This window comes from Lepidochelys kempii, chromosome 6 (genome assembly GCF_965140285.1).
Source record: "Lepidochelys kempii isolate rLepKem1 chromosome 6, rLepKem1.hap1, whole genome shotgun sequence".
NCBI lineage: Eukaryota > Metazoa > Chordata > Testudines > Cheloniidae > Lepidochelys > Lepidochelys kempii.
Window position 1 is genome coordinate 74,175,187 of NC_136385.1, and position 15,430 is coordinate 74,190,616.

A 15,430-nucleotide genomic window follows, 5' to 3' on the forward strand; every position below is an offset into this window, starting at 1 on the left:
TAAATAAGATGACTGGACAATGGTCTAAAGGTCTGCGTCACTTCTAGCTGTTACCTTTTTCTTACAGAAAGCGTAAAGCAAACAAATGCAAACCATAGGGGGCTGGTGCACACAGAACTCATGCTTAAAAAACATCATGTCAGAGCTGCTGATTACACGTTCTAGAAAAGATAATAGTCCTGCCATGAGTGCAGGGGACTGGACTAGATGACCTCTCAGGGTCCCTTCCAGTCCAATGATTCTATTCTATTATTCTAATTGTGGAAGAGCTTGGTGACAGAATGGCCTGATGTGGTGAATCACTGGAGATTAAGTACACAAACTGAGTATCATCTCACAAATAATATTTGGGTTCAATGTGAAAACACTCATTCATTATCCTCAGCCAGTGCAACACTGGGAGGCAGCTTTCAGAGCAAGACAGCCTAAATACAATGCCATGCAATGTAATTTTCCCACTACTACTTCCTCTACTTCAGTGGATTTTACACCTGAGTGGTTTTCTTTTCCATAATAAAAGCTGGCTGCCTCCTAGACTGCAGCCAGAGTGAGATAGGGTATGTGGCGTAGAGTCCATAGCTTGGGGAAAACACCTGCAGGGCTTGGCTTTGCACTGTGCCATGTGGAGAGCTGAGGGTAGAAGCACAAGGTTGGAAGAGGTGAGCAGGATGGAGAATGTTGCAGTGTTCATCCTCATACAGATGATCACTCCACTACCTAGGAGAAAGGAGGCCTAAGAGAAGGACAGCATAGCATCCCTCGGGCTACCTCTGACTCCAGAGTATCTGTTTGAAGAATTGAGTGTCGTGAGAGTAGAATAAACTTGTGAATTTTACATAAATAAATAATATGTAAATATGTATGTAGAGAAATGTTTGATGATTTCATCATTTTTTTTGCAATCTGTAATTCATACTTAGGCCCTTCCCTCCCATTAGCCTTAGGCCCCTCGTAACCTCAGTCTGGCCCTGCCAGCTGGAACGTTAAAGATGTGGAATCAAAGGATTTGTCTGTTGAAACATCATCACAATCCCACAACCCCAGCTAGCTCTGCTGGCTCTCTGTTCATTTCAAGAGCAGTTCGGAATTGTGCTCCTTGTTTTTAGCCCTTCATCCTACCTCATGGACCTTGTCTAGTTCCAATCCCCTCTTCACTGCTCCTGCAGCTCTCTGTTTACCTCATAGTGACCTGTTCTCTGTCTCTCCAAACACTCATGGCTCTGGTGGTGCAAGAGCCTTCTCCTCTGCATTGCCTTTCTTCAGGACCAGCCAGCTGTTCCTGAGTGTCTCATCTCATTCCAAAACACAGCTGAAAAATGCCTTTTTTCCTTTGACTAGTCCTCTCTGTTTTTCTTTCTTTTTTATTTTATGTATTTATTTTGCTGCTATTTTTCAGTATTTACCACTAGCGAGCAGGGGCAAACTCTAGTCTCTATTATGCCCATAGCATCCTGATGAAGCCACAACGGTTGCATGGGTGCAACTAAGAGCAGCATTAGCCCTTGTAACTTATCTTATTCTGTGAAGTGTTGGGGGCTACAGCTTGCCTGAAAAAATAGAATGTCTACATCATGCTTTAAACGCACAGAGTGCTTACAAACAGGGCCAAATCTGCACAAATACCCCTTTGAGGCAGCTAAGTAAGGAGCTGTTATCCCTGTTTGATAGATCAGGAAACTGAGGCAGAGAGGTTACAGACCAAAGTTTCCAAGGATTACCTACAGTTTTTGGTGGCCATCTTTAGAACTTAAAGCCAGATTTTCAGAGATGCTGAGGACACTGTGGGTTCACCTCTGACAATCAGATCACAGGTGTCCAAAGATGGCCACCAAAAACTAGAGGTCACACTTGAAAATTTGGTCTTTAACCTCACTGCCTCAATTTCCCCATATATAAAATGGGGATAACAGCTACCTACACAGCTGCTTCCAAATTAGAGGTCGTTTTTTAAAATGTGGGCCTTAGGGACTTATGTGTGGCCACACAGCAAGCCAGTGGGAGAGCTAGTACAAGAATCCAGTACTTAGCATTCCCTGGCCTGCGTGCTAAGTACTAGATCAGATGGTCTCTCAGTGTTGTACTGGATGATTCAATTTACAATCAAGTATTTAAAGGAGAGAGTTGCAGCGCTGTAAAGTGGCATTGTAGACAAGGCCTTAATCTCAGCGAAATCCACAGTGGGACAGTAACTCAATCGCTGCTGAGACACCACCCTTTATGGTTGTATCAGGGTAACTTTATCACCATTTCACTAATATTATGACAAGTAGGTGTCATGCATAGCAAACACATGAGAGAAAAGTAGTCAGTGAAAGCTTACATCCAGCGACAGGCATGGTTCACATAACTGACACAAATTTTATTTGTCATTGTTTTTACTGCTGTGGTCTCCCTAAGAGAGAAATTTAACTACCATTTTAGGCTCAGACTTGTGAGACTGCTTAGTTCTGGTCCTCATTTACATTAAGGCCACTTAATACTACTCTAGTTCTGTAAGAATGCCTCAAAGTGGGTATAAATACAATTGACTTCCACTTTAAGGCCTCTTCACGCCATGGCCCACCCACTTAGCATTCAAGCCCACCCCCCAGCCCTGGCTCTTCTCTGGCCCCAGCACTTGCCCCACTCCACCCACCTGCGCGGCATAGGCATGGGAACTAAGGGCGTGGGGGGTGCTGCAGCACCCCCAGGTTTTACACGGAGCTCTGCTCCCAGCCCTTGCACCTGCCTCCAGCTGTGGCCCCAGCATCGGCCCCTTTACCCCTGTCCAGGTCCCCCCTCCTGGAGACACAGCCCTGCTCCCAGCCCCAGCTCTGAGGGGGAAGGGGAAAGAGGGCTGGCTTTCAGCACCCCCACTATTAACCGTGTTCCAGTGCCGCCGGGGAGTGGGGTTGCCCCGACCCCACGCCCCAGCTGGAGAACCGGGCGGGCGGAGTGGTGCAAGCCCTTATGTCCAGATCCCATTCCCAAGATAGGGCGCCAGGCAGGTGGGCAAAGTGGAGCAAGCCCCCACACTCCCACCAAATCCGCAACTGGGAGGAGGGCGAGCAAACAGGCGGTCGTAGAGGAGATCTTCAAAAAAGACAGACCCACTGCCCCGGGGAGCCAGGCCCGGTGTGGGGCGGTGGGATCTGGAAGGGATCCAGGAGAGCAGCATCTCCTCCCAGAGCTGGGTGCACATGCGGGGCCTCGGGGAGCCTCTGACCAGAGGGTCCATCCATCGCCCCCTGCAAGGCCAACTGCAGGGGGTGGGGGAGGCGGGCCCACATCCCTCCTGCCCTCCAGCTGCCCCCCTCCCCCATAATTGCCAGCCCATCCAAAGTCAGGGCCCACCCAAATATCCCATGCTGGCTTTGCCACTGCTTCACACTGCCAGAATACTGTAAAGTGGCTTTAGTTTAACTGTAGGGTCAGGGTCCCTGAGCATTATTTGTTCACACAATTATCATGACTGCACACACAGTCACTATAATTGTGCACACACACTTTTGAAAATTTGGGACTCTGCCTGTCCTCAAAAAATGCCTTTTAGGTTTTCATAGTTTGGCCCAAATTTATCAAGAGAGACCAAGCAGCTAGAGGCTTTATTGACCCCAGTAGAGTTACATCATAGAATCATAGAATATCAGGGTTGGAAGGGACCCCAGAAGGTCATCTAGTCCAACCCCCTGCTCAAAGCAGGACCAATTCCCAGTTAAATCATCCCAGCCAGGGCTTTGTCAAGCCTGACCTTAAAAACCTCTAAGGAAGGAGATTCTACCACCTCCCTAGGTAACGCATTCCAGTGTTTCACCACCCTCTTAGTGGAAAAGTTTTTCCTAATATCCAATCTAAACCTCCCCCACTGCAACTTGAGACCATTACTCCTCATTCTGTCATCTGCTACCATTGAGAACAGTCTAGAGCCATCCTCTTTGGAACCCCCTTTCAGGTAGTTGAAAGCAGCTATCAAATCCCCCCTCATTCTTCTCTTCTGCAGGCTAAACAATCCCAGCTCCCTCAGCCTCTCCTCATAACTCATGTGTTCCAGTCCCCTAATCATTTTTGTTGCCCTTCGCTGGACTCTCTCCAATTTATCCACATCCTTCTTGAAGTGTGGGGCCCAAAACTGGACACAGTACTCCAGATGAGGCCTCACCAATGTCGAATAGAGGGGAACGATCACGTCCCTCGATCTGCTCGCTATGCCCCTACTTATACATCCCAAAATGCCATTGGCCTTCTTGGCAACAAGGGCACACTGCTGACTCATATCCAGCTTCTCGTCCACTGTCACCCCTAGGTCCTTTTCTGCAGAACTGCTGCCTAGCCATTCGGTCCCTAGTCTGTAGCTGTGCATTGGGTTCTTCCGTCCTAAGTGCTGGACCCTGCACTTATCCTTATTGAACCTCATCAGATTCCTTTTGGCCCAATCTTCCAATTGGTCTAGGTCCTTCTGTATCCTATCCCTCCCCTCCAGCGTATCTACCACTCCTCCCAGTTTAGTATCATCCGCAAATTTGCTGAGAGTGCAATCCACACCATCCTCCAGATCATTTATGAAGATATTGAATAAAACCGGCCCCAGGACCGACCCTTGGGGCACTCCACTTGATACCGGCTGCCAACTAGACATGGAGCCATTGATCACTACCCGTTGAGCCCGACAATCTAGCCAGCTTTCTACCCACCTTATAGTGCATTCATCCAGCCCATACTTCCTTAACTTGGTGACAAGAATACTATGGGAGACCGTGTCAAAAGCTTTGCTAAAGTCAAGAAACAATACATCCACTGCTTTCCCTTCATCCACAGAACCAGTAATCTCATCATAAAAGGCGATTAGATTAGTCAGGCATGACCTTCCCTTGGTGAATCCATGCTGGCTGTTCCTGATCACTTTCCTCTCATGCAAGTGCTTCAGGATTGATTCTTTGAGGACCTGCTCCATGATTTTTCCAGGGACTGAGGTGAGGCTGACTGGCCTGTAGTTCCCAGGATCTTCCTTCTTCCCTTTTTTAAAGATTGGCACTACATTAGCCTTTTTCCAGTCATCCGGGACTTCCCCGGTTCGCCACGAGTTTTCAAAGATAATGGCCAGTGGCTCTGCAATCACAGCCGCCAATTCCTTCAGCACTCTCGGATGCAACTCGTCCGGCCCCATGGACTTGTGCACGTCCAGCTTTTCTAAATAGTCCCTAACCGCCTCTATCTCCACAGAGGGCTGGCCATCTCTTCCGCATTTTGTGATGCCCAGCGCAGCAGTCTGAGAGCTGACCTTGTTAGTGAAAACAGAGGCAAAAAAAGCATTGAGTACATTAGCTTTTTCCACATCCTCTGTCACTAGGTTGCCTCCCTCATTCAGTAAGGGGCCCACACATTCCTTGGCTTTCTTCTTGTTGCCAACATACCTGAAGAAACCCTTCTTGTTACTCTTGACATCTCTGGCTAGCTGCAGCTCCAGGTGCGATTTGGCCCTCCTGATAACATTCCTACATGCCCGAGCAATATTTTTATACTCTTCCCTGGTCATATGTCCAACCTTCCACTTCTTGTAAGCTTCTTTTTTATGTTTAAGATCCGCTAGGATTTCACCATTAAGCCAAGCTGGTCGCCTGCCATATTTACTATTCTTTCGACTCATCGGGATGGTTTGTCCCTGTAACCTCAACAGGGATTCCTTGAAATACAGCCAGCTCTCCTGGACTCCTTTCCCCTTCAAGTTAGTCCCCCAGGGGATCCTGGCCATCCGTTCCCTGAGGGAGTCGAAGTCTGCTTTCCTGAAGTCCAGGGTCCTTATCCTGCTGCTTACCTTTCTTCCCTGCGTCAGGATCCTGAACTCAACCAACTCATGGTCACTGCCTCCCAGATTCCCATCCACTTTCGCTTCCCCCACTAATTCATCAGGGATGAATGAAGCCAGTGTACATACTTCCCCTCTTTTTTCTAAATGGGGGAGGGGGCAGCAGACCCTGCATTTCTATTAAAAATTGAAACTAAATTAACAAATAATTCCAGCAATAATTACTAATGTCTGCAGTTATCGAAAGCCTAGACTATCCAAATACCAAGCTGTGCTACGCTCTAGCAGAAAACCTTAGAAAATAAAAGCCAAGGCCACATGGTAGGTCTTCTAGTCCATCTCCAACTGATGCAGGATAATTACTCTATAAATTCCCTCTGATATATATGTAGGGCATCACCCAGTCTCGTCTGAAATGATTCATTAAGGGGGTACGTACTTGCTCTCTAGAAATACAGAATTAGACTTTTCACCACTCACTAATGTTACCTATTTTTGAATGCTAGAGGTCAATGTCACTTATTTCATAAGCATATCTCCTTATTAGTTGGTCTAGCCCTGAGTAATCCAGGCTTCACCTTCTCCTTGCATATATGTAGTAGCTGGCAGAGTTCTTAAACTTATGGGCCCTATCAGTACTAGTACAGTTAAGAGGAAACAGTGGCAGACATCAGAAGAAACAACTGGTAATGTGATTAGCCTAGTCTAATGACAGGTGTCTGTACTAGAAACTGGACTGTATGATTTCATTAGATTAGAATGTTTAGATTTAGGGCCTCAGAAGAATTCCACCTTGTCAGGAGAAGTGCTTTGTAGGGGTCATCAATATAAAAGCAAGTATGGGAGCAAGTCAGGTGAATCTGAGCATATTTAGAAGAAAAATTGCTAGAAGGGCTAGTGACTTCAGAAGATGGCAGGTTCCCCACCCCCCAAATCAGTATTTCACCATCGCACCATTCGTCATCATCTGCTTTATCAAGATGCTTTCCCACAGTGATTTGTACCATAGCCAGTCTGCATCCTTGCCAGATGACCAGTCACATCTTCCTTTCCTACTAGTTATTCTCAAGGGTATGGCCTAGTGGCCTGGACTAGACCTCTGAGTTACCTAGTGTATCTGGGGTGGGGATGCGGTGTTTGGATGGAATGAGAGTCTGAGTCCCAAATGCAGTGTTCTGTTCCTCAGGCCAGCTGGACATAAGATTTGCAGGTTGTGACAAGGTTCACCTCCATGGTGCCCTCTTGTCGCCCAACAGTGCACTACTCACCCTGTAATGGAGTCTCGGTTGGTTGCCATCTCTCACAAGTCCAGTGCAATGGTGCTTTAGTCCCCTGGCTAAGACACACTTGAGTCCCAGGCTTCAGGGGTATTAAAGTCCAAAAATAAAGGAATGCTACAAGCTCAAAACAAGGTCATCCAATGAATCTTCAGTCAGGACCCCACCTGCCCACTCAGGGCCTGTCTTCATGCAGCTAGTGCTTTTTGTCAGTCTCCTTGGGCCCAGTGATCCCACCACTGGGGGAGGCTTGTCCACTCCTGGCTGAAACCAGGCTTCCCTCACTGAGGAAGAAGCAGAGCTCCGCTCTCCTTCCTGGCTAGCCTCAGGTTCCCCTCTCGCCTTCTGACATCTGTTGTATGTGAGCAGGATGGGGTCAATTTGGTCCAAAGGCCCTCAATTAACCTTCTCCTTGCCAGTGTGGGGCCTGTATGCCCCATCACACAAATCCAAATTAGCGATTTGAACCATTGCTGTTGAAGGAGTAGAAGCAGGGTAAGGAGCCATGATAGACTAGGTGCCATAGGATGGTGCAATGCCTCCTGGGAGGACTGGGATCACACCTGATGGAGTATCTACATAGTCTTATCAAGACGGAGGGACTGGTTGGGTGGCAGGTAGGAATGTTAAGGCAGGAAAAAGTTTGTGCACCAATCAGCATAATAAACTCCAAGACCTACTGGGCCTTGGATCTTTGTCCAAGCGTGCCAAAGCACCAGTACAGCAAGAAGCGTTTGGGAGGGGGAACACAGACAGTAAGTGTGTAGAGTGTGTGCGTGTGGTGGGGCCTCCATGATAGAAAGGAAGGGGAGGACTGTCCTCCTCCTTCCCTTGCCATAACAAAAAAAAAAAAAACCACTTGTGTGTGCGAGCAGTAGGTTGAAGAGCTGCCTGGTCAGGTAACACATACTTGGTGTGTGATCAGGAATTATGAGGACTAAAGATCGACAGGTACTGTAGATAGTCACGGCCCACCCCTACTATTTCCTTGGTAGCAAAGTCTTGTGAGTCAGTTGTCTCCTGTGCTATGAATCTAGAGGTGAGCCATCCAACAGAAGGAAGTCAGCATCTCAATCCCCTAGAAAGGTTCTGAAAGACCTCCCGTATTGACTCAGCAAAGGTAACCAGGAAGCACTGTAAAGTTATACTTTGTGGCATTTTATTTAGTAAACAAATCCACTGGATGAGTGGCTATTGCTCTGCTCTGCCCTGCCATAGAGCTAAGTTCATTCAGCTTCCAGTTTGTGAGTCTTATTCCCTGGCTTAGGAGCACTTTGTATCACCCAGCAGTTCCCCTTTGTCCACTTATTGCCTCTGTAGGGATTCTTGTCTATGCCTCAGGATGGAAGAGGTGCTTTGTCACTTGAAGAGCTGACAGCCCAAGTTCTGTGTTTTATTTTGACAGATGGGATGCAAAGGAAGGTGAAGACATGCCCTTTCTAAAGGATGACCCTGATAATCAGGTGAGTTTAAAGAAAATCTGCTCAATTCTTGTAGTTAGTCCTGAATAAAAACTTGCAATCTCAGGTAATTTGGGATCTATTGGTTAGAGCACAGACTTGAGAGACAGGAGACCTGGGATGTACATCTGACTCAGTCAAAGACCCTCCCACCCTTTGACCTAAGATAAGTCCTTAGACTTCTCTATGGTTCAATTTCCCGCTCTGAAAATCAGGATAATACTTATTTAGCTTTGGGAAACGTATGTCTTCAGAGGAAAAGTACGATATAATTGCATATTGATATTTTAAATAAACTGAACTAAATGGTTCTTGTTCTCTCTTTTCTCATTCCAGAGATCCACCAGTGCTGATACGCTGAAGAGCAAAGTTTCAGCGGGCAGGGAGGTGACAGAACAGAATTGCACAGCAGACCAGGAAGAGAACATGGAGCAGCAAAGGCCCCAAGACCCTGGTTTCTTCTCATCACAAGGGGAGAGAGGTGGGAAGGTTCTGCCTGCACAGGACAATCAGAGGGAGAAACAGCGGGCAGGGAAGTGCCTCAGCAAGGAAATGGCAGCGTCCAGTGTGGGTGACTCCGAGCCAGAATCCAAGCTAAGTCAGGAAGGAATTCTGGAAGCTAACACTGGGAAGCCTAGCACGACCAATCTCTCCCAGCAGGGCAGCTGCACGAACAGCAGCACTTCCCAAAGCATCACTACAAGCACTATGCAAGCTGCTGGCCCTGGCAGAAAGGGAAGCATGTCAACACCCCTGGGAAATGGCTTAGAGAAAAATGCTCTGTCAGAAAGAGAGCCCATTGAGGACTCTTCAGAAAGCCTCAGCGGAAAGCTGGAAGAGGCAGCACGTGGTAGATGTGATGGAGCCAAAGGACTGTCACTGAGGAGAGTGGATGAGGTGACCCAATACACTGGTTCTGAGGGGCAAAACGTCACAATAAAAGGAGGTGAGGTAGCCACATGCCTTGAACATAGAGGGGATCCTGCATCTCCAAGGAAAGACATCTCAGACAAGATTGGGGTCTCTCAGCAGGATGGGGCAAAAGCACAGAACAAGAAAGGTGACCACCCTGAGAAGTGCAGTTACAAGAACAGTGGGGACAGTCAGAACTCAAGGAGAATACACTGGATTGCAAGAGATTGAAGGTGAGTGCATGGTCCATAGCTCACTTGGAGGTATTTTAATAATCCCAGGTGCACTTAATTGAGCGTAGACGTGAGACAGGTCCACAGCTCAGCTTTTTTGGGGTCAGCAGGGCAATTTACTAAATATTTGCCCAAATATGCTCATGAATTTTAACACTGAGCAGACAGTAACTGCACCCAACTTGTCCCATCCCCATGGTTCCAAATTACATGACTCAACTGTGAAAATCTAAATCTCCACATCACAATTACCTTCCTCTGGAATATAGTAAAGAGAGAAACCTTAGAAGGCTTCCCCATGGTTGTTTCCTGCTGCTGACATGTAGTACTCAACAATCCAGGGGGCTCAGACTTTGAAATTGGATACTTGTTTCAGACAGTCTCTGAAATTCCAGGAAGAAGTAGCAACCTGTTGCATGGACCTTTCCTTTGGACTGTGCATCGATCACAGGTAGAATAATTAGTGGCCTATTGAGTGCCATTCCAACAACATCTTTCTTCATATTATAGGCCCCTCTCATCTGCAATAGTTTGAACGTCAGGCTAGAGGATCATGAGGATCACGTGATTCTCTCCCCAGTGCATGAAATGCAAACAAAAGGGTAATATAATTATTTATTTGGCAACACTAATGTATATGGCACTTTACAAACATAAAGGTCTTCTCCAGAGACCTTTTAATCAAAGCAGAAGGCAGAAAAAATCCACTCTGGTTAAATTGCAAAGCTCAAGATATTATTCAAGCCAACTATGCATCTTCCCAAAAAAATTGAAATCCCACCCAAGTGACGACAGTAGAAAAGAATATAAAACTATGGCAGGCAAAAACAAGATGGAAATTAGGAGGAAGGGCTTAGAGGGAATTTGAAGAGCAAATGGCTAAAGACATAAAACAAAATAAGAAGAAATTCCTTCAGTAGCTCAGAAGCAGGAAGCCTGTGAGAGATTTGGTGGGTCCCCAGGACTACCAGGGAGTGAAGTGAGCAGATAGAGAAGATAAGGACATTGCATAGAAGCAAAATGATTTCTTTGCATCAGTGTTCACCACTGAGGCCATCAGGGGAGATCTGCTCTTTTCAGATAATAAGGATAAGGCATTATCATAGATTGGTGTGTCAACAGAAAAGGTGCTAGAACAAACTGATAAAATAGGGCCTGATCCTAAAGCCCCATCCACAACACCCAACTTTTATGTGTCTGGAAAGTCACTGGAATGCATCTGATGAAGTGGGTTATATCCCACGAAAGCTTATGCCCAAACACATTTGTTAGTCTCTAAGGTGCCACAAGGACTCCTCGTTGTTGTTTTTTTGAACAACAGTGTGACCCACAAAGCTTGAGTTAAGCACTTAGGCTCCCTATATAATGCCTGGGGAGAGATAGATGCCTTACAGTGAGACCTACAAAGCCAGCATGCTAGGCAGGGGGACGCCTAAGCTAGCCAACAGAAGATGCAGATGAGGGCATAAGCGCCGACTCCGTGGGTGCTCCGGGGCTGGAGCACCCATGGGAAAAAATTGGTGGGTGCTCTGCACCCACTGGTAGCTCCCCCCCCGTCTCCCCCCGACCCTAGCTCACCTCTGCCTCCGCTCCTCCCCTGAGCACACCACTGGGTCCTACTTCTCCCCCCTCCCTCCCAGCTGTTTCGCACAGCAAGCCTGGGAGGGAGGATGGGGAATGCAGCACACTTGGGGGAGGAGGCGGGGCCGGGGTGGGAATTTGGGGAGGGATCCAATGGGGCAGGGAGGGGCGGAGTTGAGAGGGGCGGCTACGAGCACCCACCAGCACCAACAAAAGTTGGGGCCTGTGGATGACGGGGGTGCATACCAAGTCCCATCCCGCTCTTAGCATTCTGCACCTAACTCCAGACTTCAGGGAGGTGCCTATCTCTACTTGTGCTTCATGAACTGGGGCCACCTAAGTCACATTAGGGCTTGATCGGTAGTCATGCTTAGAGGGTGCCTAATGCCACACAAAACCTCTAGGGGGGGGAGGAAGAGGACTTACCTTATAACTTTTAGCCCAGGGGTGGGCAAACTACGGCCCATGGGCCAGATCTGGCCTGCAAGCTCCCACTGGGGTGCAGGATCTGGGGCTTGCCTTGTTCCAGCTGGGGCACAGGGTCGGAGGCCACTCCATGCAGCTCCCGGAAGCCAAGGCATGGCCCCACTCTGGCTCCTACACACTCCAATGGCTCCCTCCCGTGCTCCAATGGGAGCTGCAGGGGCGGTGCCCGCAGACGGGGCAGTGTGCAGAGCCATCTGGCCACGCCTCCGCATAGGAGCCAGAGAAGGGACATACTGCTGAACCCCAACCCCTCATTCCCAGCACCACCACGGAGCCCATACCCCCAGAAGGAGCCTGCATCTCTTCCCGCATCCCAACCCCCTGCCCCAGCCCAGAGGCCCCTCCCAAACCCTGAACTCCTGATTTCTGGCCTCACCCCGAAGCCTGCACCCCCAACCAAAGCCCTCACCCCCTCCCACACCCCAACCCCAATTTTGTGAGCATTCCTGGCCCATGATACAATTTCTATTCCCAGATGTGGCCCTCAGGCCAAAAAGTTTGCCCACCCCTGTTTTAGCCTATTGGTTAGGGTATTCACCTGGCATGTGGGAGACCCCCACTTCAAGTCCCCCACTTCCAGGCAGGGGGTCCTGGGAATTACACAGTAATTGTAATTGAAACTTATTGAAGTTAGGCAACCACTGCTTGAATATTATGTCCAGTTCTTGTGTCCACAGTTTAAGATGGATGTCAATAAATTGGAGAGGGCTGAGAGAAGGGCCACAAGAATGATCAAAGGATTGGAAAACATGCCTTATAGTTAAGGCTGTGATTTAGGAATCTGTGACTTCCAAAGACCTCCGTGACTTCAGACAGCACTGGCTGGGAGCTGCAGGGTCCCCTGCCGACTGCGGAGGCAGGGAGCTGTGGGGGAGCCCCAAAGCTCCTGGCCACCAAAGGTGGCAGGAGGGACCCCTGCAGCTCCCCCGCTGCTCCTGGCCACCAGGGATGGCAGGGGGGGAATCAGCCACTCCCAACTGCAGGCAGCAGGGGGAATCCTCGTTGCTCATGGCTGCTGCAGGCAGCAGGGGCAACCTGCACTGGTCCCTGCCACCTCAGGTGGCAGGGGGGACCCGCTGGCGGGGGGAATCCACGCTGCTTACTGCTGCCCCAGGAGGCAGGGGGGACGCATGCCGTTCCCCACAGTGGTGGGCAGCAGGAGGACCCAGTAGCAGGGGGAATCCCTGCTCCCATGCACCGCAGGTGGCAGGGGGGATCCACCAAGCTCCTGACCGCTGCGGATGGCAAGAGAAACCCCCGACACTTGGATCTTTGATGCCCTGGGCAGCAAGAGGGAGCCCTGGAGCTCCTGGCTGCTGCAGGCGGCAGGGGAGACCCCCAGCAGCTCCCAGCTGCAGTGTGGGGGGGACCCTGGAGCGCCAGGCTGCCCAGGCTACCCCCATTTTGTCATGGGTATTTTTAGTAAAAGTCAAGGACAGGTCACATACTTCCAGTAATTTTTCATTATTGCCTGTGACCTGTCCATCACTTTTACTAAAAATATCCATGACAAAAACATAGCCTTACTTATAGTCATAGACACAAGTTGCTCAATCTATTTAGCTTGACAAAGAGAAGGTTAAGGGGTGAATTGGTCAGCCTCTGAGGACCTACATGGGGAACAAATATTTGATAATGGGCTAGCAGACAGAAGTACACCTCTATCCTGATATAACGAGACCCGATATAACACGAATTCGGATATAACGTGGTAAAGCAGCGCTCCGGGGGGGCGGGGGGGGCTGCACGGTCCAGTGGATCAAAGCAACTTTTTTAAACAGATATGCGCTAGTTCAAAAGAAATATTTAGTTCTGCAGTCTGTGTTATACACAAAGTCAGAGTAGATGATCACAATGGTCCCTTTTGGCTTTGGAATCCATGAATCCATATGAAAGGCAAATTGGTTGACACAAATCATTAAAAATAGACAACATCTAAATGTACATGACATAAGAAACATAAACCAGCATGGCTTAGTAGATAAAGGGGAATCAGCTAACATACTTCATTTAGCCTTTCAGAAACCTTGCACAAAGTCCCACACAAGAGGTTATTAAGGAAACTAAGTTGCCATGGGGTGAGAAAAAGTACATTCATGGATTAGACACTGGCAAAGAAGAAACAAAGAGTGGGAAATAGCTATTTTTTTCAAGGCAACTGGTTAGCAATAGATTCACTTAAACACATCCTTGATGCCATCCCTCCTCTGCAAAGTACTTAAGCACATGTTTAAAGTTAAGCACCTCATTAAGTCCCACTGAAGTCAATGGGAAGTCATTGGGACTTTATGCAAATATTTAATCACATACTTACATGCTTTGCTGAACTGGGACATAAGAAAAGTATTGTTTGATATACATAATATGCTTATGGTTTCAGAGTAGCAGCCGTGTTAGTCTGTATTCGCAAAAAGAAAAGGAGTACTTGTGGCACCTTAGAGACTAACAAATTTATTTGAGCATAAGCTTTCATGAGCTAGAGCTCATGCAAACGTAGTGATGTGGCAATATTTGTACATGACACAAAGTTATTTTGGTTATTCAAGGCTTAGGCAGACTAAGTAATTTCAGAAGAGCCTAACAAAGATAGGAAACTGGGCAGCACAATGGCAGGAGACATGCAGTGTTGACAAATTCAAGGTAATGCACATTTGAAGTAACAATTTGAAGTACAACTACCCATTGCTAGGTTCTAAACTAACTGTAACCATTCAGGAAAAAAACCCAAGTATCATTGCATGTAGCTGTATAAAAATCTCTCTTCAATGCAGCCAGAAAAGCAGGCAAAACATTTGGATGACAATGAATGTGACAGAAAATAACATTGAAAACAACATATTGCCATTATACAAATCAGAGGTGTGATTTTAATCGAGAATACTAAACTCACTTCCTCTGAATCAGAGCCACCTGACAAGTATAAAGACAATTTGTCATTGAACTCTATAAATCTAATTAATTGGCAGATTGGAATGGTGAGCTTGGACACACTAAGAAGAGAGATCATGTGTCAAGTTACAATATATCTTTCTCTCATCCAGGCTTGCCATTTCTACTATTGGGACTTGAACATCAGTGATACCTCAAGGGGTTGGCCTTACATAACTGTTTATATTTTGGAAGGCCATTTTGTTAAATGGTTTGTTGGGGTTTCACAGCACGCAGTTCTCTCCTCCCAAACGCCGACTCCACCAGGGTCCATTCACCTAGCTTGTAGTGACTGGCTGACGTGTAAGTGGGACATTGCGCACTTCCTTATAGGACCCAGACAATTTCTCAGCCTGAGAGGTCAATCTAGTCTTAGTTGGATGAGTTTATTTGTCCTGCAGGAGTTTAATCTTTTGTCTCTTTTGCTTCTTTAAAACACAATATTTTAACCAATTCCTGCTGAATGATGCAGAACAAGCTGAGCATTTGACTTTCTACATGCTTGAATTCTCACTGGATAGATCTCAACAGCTCTGTGGACAGCCAGCACATGGGTTTTAAATAGGCTTTTCCTGTGCTCTGGAAGGCAGGAGGAGGAAGTAGCAGGTGTGGAAACTGTGCAACTTCAGTGGGCAGGAAGAACGGGGCTGGTTTTCCTCATCAGGAATTAAACCCCCTGTTTGGTGACTGAGAGGTCTAGTCCCACCTCCTCAACTGCAGAGTAGAGGGAATGCCCAGTACTAGGAATGAAGAGCCTGGATAGTAGAGAGA

The 15,430-nt window shown here is 47.7% G+C and overlaps 1 protein-coding gene across 3 annotated transcripts in view; it reads left to right on the forward strand.

The window, feature by feature from the left end:
- The window catches only part of CCDC9B (coiled-coil domain containing 9B), a 111,027-nt gene that overhangs the window by 85,766 nt on the left and 9,831 nt on the right, over positions 1-15,430 (forward strand). For all 3 annotated transcript variants that reach the window (XM_073348788.2, XM_073348789.2, XM_073348790.2), the window contains 2 exons: positions 8,465-8,522; positions 8,856-9,664. In XM_073348788.2, the coding sequence (XP_073204889.2) occupies positions 8,465-8,522; positions 8,856-9,662 (865 nt within the window). In that variant the 3' untranslated portion in view covers positions 9,663-9,664. The remainder of the gene's footprint in view (positions 1-8,464; positions 8,523-8,855; positions 9,665-15,430) is intronic.